This window comes from Vigna unguiculata, chromosome 5 (assembly GCF_037176805.1).
Source record: "Vigna unguiculata cultivar grain cowpea cultivar isolate G323 ecotype 2 chromosome 5, ASM3717680v1, whole genome shotgun sequence".
Lineage (NCBI taxonomy): Eukaryota > Viridiplantae > Streptophyta > Magnoliopsida > Fabales > Fabaceae > Vigna > Vigna unguiculata.
Window position 1 is genome coordinate 52,499,304 of NC_140796.1, and position 7,668 is coordinate 52,506,971.

Consider the following 7,668-nt stretch of genomic DNA (forward strand, 5'->3'; position numbering starts at 1 on the left):
AAATATACATTTGTAACATGATCATTAAATTCTAAATGCCGTGTTTTGTTGGTTTTATTTTGGTTGTTTTGCTTTCTTTGAATGTTGTGAATTTGTAAAGTAAAGTATATGATTGGTTTATATTATGATATAAAGATATGTTTTGAGTTGTTGTAAGGTATTTTTGGGGAGGAAATTCTATTGATGAGGTGTATTTATTAGGGTGTGTCTTAATTAGGACCATTCTATTTTGTGAGGTTATCCTGTTACTAGCTATTTATACTCATGTGGACTTTACTAGCTATTCATTCATACTCATATAAAAGAGAATAGTTAGGTGCAAGAGCGAACCTTGGTTATGACTAAGGGGAGCCAAGGCTCTCCCAAAATTTTTTATTTTAATTGTTATATATATTTAAAATTATTATATATATATATATATATATATATTTAAAATTATTTTTAAAAAAAATTTAATTTTTTTTTGAATTAAGTTTATATTATGAAAAATTATAATAAAAAATAAAATAAAGATAAAATAAAAATTAACTTGATAAAGACTTTGTTAATGTAAGAAATTAATGTTCTATTTCTAGTTATAAGATAAACCATCAAGAAAGTGTAAGGAAAAGAAAGACAAAGAGATAAATTGAGAAAGAGATATTAAAGAACAAGGATGTTAAAAAACACATTTTCACATTATCTCTTAGAGAGAGATTGAATAACACATTTTCAGATGATCTCTCCCAAATTAAGTGTTTTCCAAATTAGTATGAATCTTAATTATGATTTTAGGAATTCTTTTATGAAATTGATATAAACCATAATTATATTTTTCTCCAAAGAAATATAATCCTAAATGTAGAAATTTAGAAATTTTGTGTTTATTTTATGGTTATTTTATGCTATGATAGTGAATGATATTCATTTTTTTCTTCTATTATCGTGTGTAATTATTTTGAAGGGAAAGAATGAAGAGTTTTTTTTTTCTAATTAAAAAAGAATAATTTATATATACAAATTTGAATTTGGCACCCCTAAACTTTTTGTCTAAGTTTCGCCACTGGTTAGGTGGTGAGAGTAGTAGGAGGTTCTATCATAAGAATGGTTCCATTATTCTTATGATTGTAACAATGATTAATCTTGGGAGTGGTAGTTCAGTAGAGCATCTTGATAGAGTAGTTCCTATCAATATAAATGCTTGGTTTCACATGTCTAATTCAAGTACACTTATCTGAATAATATCGAATAGAAGAGTTTGAGTTATAATATTATTTTTATGTTATACGTCGGGTGTATATATTGGTTCTTTAAACGAAACTATAGTTTTTCTATTAATTAACATAATTTTAATTAACCTTTACCTATTGGCTTGAAAGTTAATTCCACATCTTTGTTTTAGTCTGAGGCTGAAAAATACATATGAACTATTTCCACAATTATCATCAAATCAATTACTTTTTAAGGCAAAATTAAAAGAAGTTTAAATTTGAATTACTTTTTAAGTTATTCTGAAATCTGTATAAAAAAATATTCTGAAAATTGTATAAGTTTAAATGCTTCGGGTATTTTCATACACTATAATCGACTATAAAAAAGCATATATTATGATATAATCAATAAATAAAGGAGACACAAGTATTTGTTAATATAAAATGAATAGTTTTAAATATCACTTTTGCATCTAAGAATCACAGTCCTTCCTCGTATTTTGCATTGCACTAGCATTTGTTGTGAAGAATTGAAGGGTCGCTTCTCTCTGTCACCAGTCAATTATTTGAACAAACATGGATGTCAGATGGAGACAACATGTCTTTTTCTATTATTATTATTATTATTATTATTATTATTATTATTATTATTATTATTATTATTATTATTATATTAGTTAAAATGGAACTTATAGTTGTCTCATGGGGTTGCTATTGTTAAAAAACATACATAAAGATAAACACGTTTGATGAAACACTAATTTGTCATCCTCCCAATAAATAAATACTTTTCCAAATAAGATCTACATGACAGTTTGCAGTTTTAACTAACCATTTAGTAATAATATCTGCACATGATTTCTACAATATAACTTTTATTTCATTCTTTTCTACCAGTTCATTTAAAAGTTCTCAAAGTCCCTCACATCAGGCATTCACACATCACCAATATCACCTTCACGATCTCACAAATCAGTAGCGGAAGATAGTAGCGGAAGATGGTTATGACAGGAAAGCTACGCCTCTCCCAACCCCGTTTTTTTCTATTTTATTTTTTATTTATTTAAAAATTAATATTTATATATTATTATTTTATTTATATTAATTTATTTTTATTTTATTTTACTTTTTATATATTTTAAAAGAAAATATATTTATATATTATTACTTTATTTATATATTATTATTTTATTTATATATTATTACTTTATTTATATTAATTTAGTTTGAAAAATTTTTTTAAATTTAAAAATTACGTTTTTTTATATTATAATTTCTTATACTTATTTATTTGGTTTCTTTCTTATGTGTCTCTATCTTTTTCTCTTGTTTTATTTCTATCTTAATTTTCACTATCAATTTTTTATTATTTTCAAAATCAAATTACACTATGATAAAATTGAAGAGTTAATGAATATTTTGGAACGAACAATTTCTTCTTTTGAGTAAGTTTATCTTTTCCCTTTTTTTAAGCAATTTGTTTTCTTTTTGTATGTAGCTTTCCTATGCTCTAGGCATATCTCTATCTGTTAGATATCATAAAATTATGCTTTAATTGTTTATCAAACTCTTCTTTGTATAGATAGAGTTATTTTAGGCTTTGAAGTTGTGTAAGGCAAGAACAAGATTAGGAATCTACTATAAGGAAAGCTAATCATTTAAAAGATTAATTTTCTTAAAATATTGAATCTTGCTTTTAAGATTTAATTTGGAGTATTCATATAGTTTTTTTTTTTGTAAATAGGTGAGAGGTGACAAATTTATATTAGAAAAATTATGTTAAAAAGTAAAAGAATTGATTCTTTTTTCAAGAGGAAGGTTTGTGATGAAGATGAAAAAATGTATCTACGTCATCTAAAATTGAGAAACTTCATGACAATCCAAATATTGAAGAAAACGAAAAACAACTCTCTAATGTTCCTAAAGTTACATATTATGAAAAGTTACATATTATGTATTTGAAAATACTTTAGAACGTGATCTGGGGAAGCGTCTTCAAAATTGGCAATACCCACCATATCAAATTGATGAAGTACGAAGAGCTTATCTAAAACGGAGTCCATATCAAATGCATCTAGAAAATTATCCATTGTCTGATAAAGATGATCATCCAAGAAGATCTCAGTGCACATGGTTTAGCTTATTTTCTTCATGGTTAGAGTATTCGCTATTAAAAGATGTTGCATATTACTTACCGTGCTATATTTTTAGTAAAAAACCAAACGAACGACCTGACTTAGATGTTTTCATTGTTACAGATAATTGAGTTTATTTTCATTGAATTCTAATTGCCAATAAGTTGATTGTCAACAACATATTTTAACTTTTTGAATGTTTTTTTATTAGGTTTCAAAAGTTGGAGGAGTACCCTGACTAAAGAAAACTTTTGTTTTTTTTTATATATTATTGTTGATGATAAACTTTATATTACTATTTCATATATATTATTGTTATATTGTTAGGATTCTATTATCATGAATGCTTATTTTGAAAAAAAAAATAATGTAAAATAATTATTATTTTTTAATTAAAAAAATAATTTATATATAATAAATATAATTTGACCTCCTAAATTTTTGGATCAAGTTCCACTGCCGTCACAAATGTTCAGGAGATGTTCCGGAGAGTCTAAAACCATGTAGTTGGTGCCATATTAACAACCTAGATATTTTGAAAGACTATACAGATTGTGATTCATAATGTATCACAAATGCTAATTCATAATGATCACAAATAGGGATGGCAACGGGGCGGGGCGAGGACGGGTTTCGCTATCCCATACCCATCCCCGCATAAAAAATTCATCCCCATCCCCATACCCAAACCCAACGGGTATCAAACTTTTTTCTCATCCCCATCCCCACCGGGTAACGGGTATAATCTCGTACTCATACCCGTACCCGTGTTCTAACTACTTCAATATTAATTTTTATAAAAGAAAAAAAATTACGGTAAAGAAAACATAATATTATGAAATATTCAATATTAGGAGGATTTTCTTCGATGCCAAATACCTTAAAATAAATTATAATTGTTTACATTTTATATTAGAATACCAAATAAAATTTCATGTGAACCAAAACATTTATTAAATTTGCAAACTACAACATTGATGAACTTAGTTGATAAAACTAAAAAATATTTCAAAAAATATAAAAGGAAAACAAATATTCAAATTAAAATATATTTTAAATGTTTGTTTACTTCAATTTTTTAAATTCTAATGAATCTTTTTTTTATACACTAATAAAAGTTATAATATATCACTTGATCAAAATGACACAAAGAACAAATAATAAAAGGAAAACAAATATTCAAATTAAAATATATTTTAAATGTTTGTTTACTTCAATTTTTTAAATTATAATGAATCTCTTTTTTATACACTAATTAAAGTTATAATACATCACTTCATCAAAATGACACATAGAACAAATAATAAACATAATAATAAAATTTTGACATAGATTTTGTATCTTTTGAACTTCAATATATGTAGGATAGTGACAAAAAAATATTCATAGAAATTACATTAAATTTTTATATTGTAGTAAATAAAAGTTATTTATACAATTAAAGTGAAAAAAGTTACAGTATGATTAATAGTGAGTTATAAAATAACAAATAATTAGATAGAATATATCGAAATATTATTCTACATGATGAAAATAAACAATAAATAAAAATATTAAAAAACTAACAAATGTGTGTTTTAGAAATAATTTGAGAGACTATCGAAAGAAATCGCACAAAGGAAATCAAATGTATAATTAAGGTATGATAAAATGAAAAAAACCTTAGAGAACTGATTATTAAATTATGTTTGAAGTGGTTAAAAATAAATAGAAATATCATTAGTGACCAAAAAATGTGTCATTAAATTACAAATAAATTAGTAATTAAATTGGTCACTAAATCAAGTACTGATTCGATCATTGAATCGGTCACTAATTTAGTCATTGATTCAGACAATAAATCAACTACTACCACCAATGACGAAAAATAGTGACTGATATGAGTTATTAACTAAATCAGTCACCATTTCATATTTTTCTTGTAGTGAATTATCATATACTATTCCTAAATATCATTATATATATATATATATATATATATATATATATATATATAAAATTTTAACCACTTCAAACAAAATTTAAAGTGAAAAAATTACATTATGATTAATAATGAGTTATAAAATAAAAAATAATTAGATAGAATATATCGAAATATTATTCTACATGATGAAAATAAAAACAATAAATAAAAATATTAAAAAACTAACAAATGTGTGTTTTAGAAATAATTTGTGAGACTATCGAAAAATATCACACAAAGGAAATCAAATGTACAACTAAGGTATGATAAAACGAGAAATATCTTAGAGAACTAAGAAAACTTTTCAAATATCAACATATATACTTAATGGTTGAAAAATAACGAAAATTATTTTAATGAAACAAAAGAGTTCTTCAAATTAAACAAAAGTTAATAATAATAATAAGTAAAGAATTTTTTTTATATTACCTTAAATTGAGAGTATAAACATTCTCATGTGAAAGGAAAATTTATAATAAATAAAAATATTAAAAAATAATATAAATATTCAAATGTGAGGCACAATTTTTCTTTTATTAACATACATCATTTTAACATAACTACATAAAGGTTATGATAAAATAAAAAATATATTGGAGATGAGAATGAGTTTCATGACAAGTGAAATAATTAAAAGAAATAAAAAATAGAAAAATAAAATAAAATATATATATATATATAGGGGTTACTTGATTAATTGTGAATATTTTAATAATTTAAACGAGAATGGAAATATGACGGGGACAGGTATTATGGCAGGTATATGTACATCTCCATACCCATCTCTATAGCCAACTGAAAAAGTCGGGGATTACCCATACCCATACCCAATCAATGCGGGGATTTTCCGTCAAAACGGAAACGGATTCGGACAATACCCACGGAAACGAATTTATTTGCCATCTCTAATCACAAATGCACCATGCTACAGCATGAAAACCTTTAAATAAATAAAAAATTATCAAGAAAGGGGTCATTTCTAAAAGTAAAATCACCTGTCTAGCAGCTAGGGTCCTACCCCAAGAAATCCTGACCACTTGTTGGTCTATCATCTTTCCCTGCATTTTTTGAATAGCTTCTTCAGCAGATTGCCTGCAGCATACACAAGATATAGGAAAGGTAAACACAAGAACCAGTGTGTAATACAATACAATACAATCAATATTCAATAAATAAGTACAAATAAATAAAGATTGATGCCACAAGAAAAACAGACAATAATTTTTTCAAACTAAAACATGTTCAAAAGACTAGGGAAATATAAGAGAACCTAGTCCCAAATTGAACAAAGCCACATCCCTTGCCAGGCGGAATTTTAACAGAAACAATTTCTCCAAATTGCAGAAAGTTTTGCTTCAGTTCCTCCTCAGACACATTAAGATCCAAACTACCAACAAAAATCTGCAAAAAGAAATCATGTCAGTGAAACATTGCGAGACAATGAAAATCACACACACATACATAATATAAACACGCATGTGTGTATATTTTTTATTCTTTGGTCCATCTTTTGCATAACTAACTCACGGTAGTGTTATTAGCATCATACTCCGGAGGTTGAGCTTGAACCGGCGCAGTGTACGCCGGAATCTGGTAAACCGGTTTGGGGACAGGTGCGGGCGCGGCGTAACCAGCGGTGGTTTTCTTGGGCGTGGCGGCGCTAATGCGCATGGCTCTGGTGGAGCAATAAACCCCGTTCATCTCGGTCATGGCGCGGTTGCGTTCGTTCTCGTCGGAGAATTTCACGCATGTGTTAGCCTTGCAGCGGCCCGTGTTGGGATACGTGTGTTAGATTATAAATATAAAATAGATTATCAGAAACATCAAACCAATAATATAATAAATTATTTCTAAATAATAAGAGCAGTTCGTAATATAATAACAGAATATGGAAATATACGTAGTGTGAGATGATAGTGCTCTTTTTCTAGTAGGAGGTTATTTTAGAATGTATATGTTGGTAGTCGTCTTAAAATTGAGAAATGGAATATTAATTTTATATTTTTATCGAGATCAGAGACCTCTCAATAACTCATCATAGATCATTTATCAGAAACTCAATATGTATTATCCATAAATTAATAAAAAAATGTGTAATATAATTGATATTTAAAAATAATATAATTTATTAATTAATGTTAATCCAATAATAATAATAAAGAATAATAATTTTATATAATAAAATTATATAAAATACAACCATCTCCCATTTGGATAACATTAATAAATAAATTAATTATATCAATTACAACATAAGTACAAATACCAATCAAAAAATATAAGCATGGATCACAAAAATAATATCCGATAAGGATACACATCATATGCTTAAATTTTCAAACAAACATAATAAATATGTGATCCCAAAATGGTTAAAACA

At 26.0% G+C, this 7,668-nt stretch overlaps 1 protein-coding gene across 2 annotated transcripts; it reads right to left on the reverse strand.

Moving 5' to 3' along the window:
- Positions 1-1,558: 1,558 nt before the first annotated feature.
- Positions 1,559-7,084, reverse strand: LOC114184774 (polyadenylate-binding protein RBP47-like). Of its 2 annotated transcripts, XM_028072084.2 has the most exons (4): positions 6,816-7,084; positions 6,559-6,689; positions 6,284-6,380; positions 1,559-1,738 (listed from the first exon to the last, which is right to left on the reverse strand). In XM_028072084.2, exons 1-4 carry the CDS (start codon positions 6,996-6,998, stop codon positions 1,664-1,666), a joined length of 486 nt encoding a protein of 161 aa, XP_027927885.2. In that variant the 5' UTR covers positions 6,999-7,084; the 3' UTR covers positions 1,559-1,663. The 2 variants fall into 2 exon arrangements, with proteins under 2 accessions (XP_027927885.2, XP_085529782.1); XM_085673656.1 differs by lacking the exon at positions 1,559-1,738 and having other exon boundaries at positions 5,978-6,380; positions 6,816-7,083.
- Between the last annotated feature and the right edge of the window lie 584 nt (positions 7,085-7,668).

What these genes read in the sequence shown, in the direction of transcription:
- LOC114184774 (XM_085673656.1), bottom strand. Translation starts at nt 6,998, where the DNA reads ATGACCGAGATGAACGGGGTTTATTGCTCCACCAGAGCCATGCGCATT. An exon ending in ATGATGCTAATAACACTACC is followed by an intron (nt 6,690 to 6,815) that starts GTGAGTTAGTTA and finishes TTCTTTTTGCAG; the next exon opens with ATTTTTGTTGGTAGTTTGGA. An exon ending in TTTGTTCAATTTGGGACTAG is followed by an intron (nt 6,381 to 6,558) that starts GTTCTCTTATAT and finishes TGTATGCTGCAG; the next exon opens with GCAATCTGCTGAAGAAGCTA.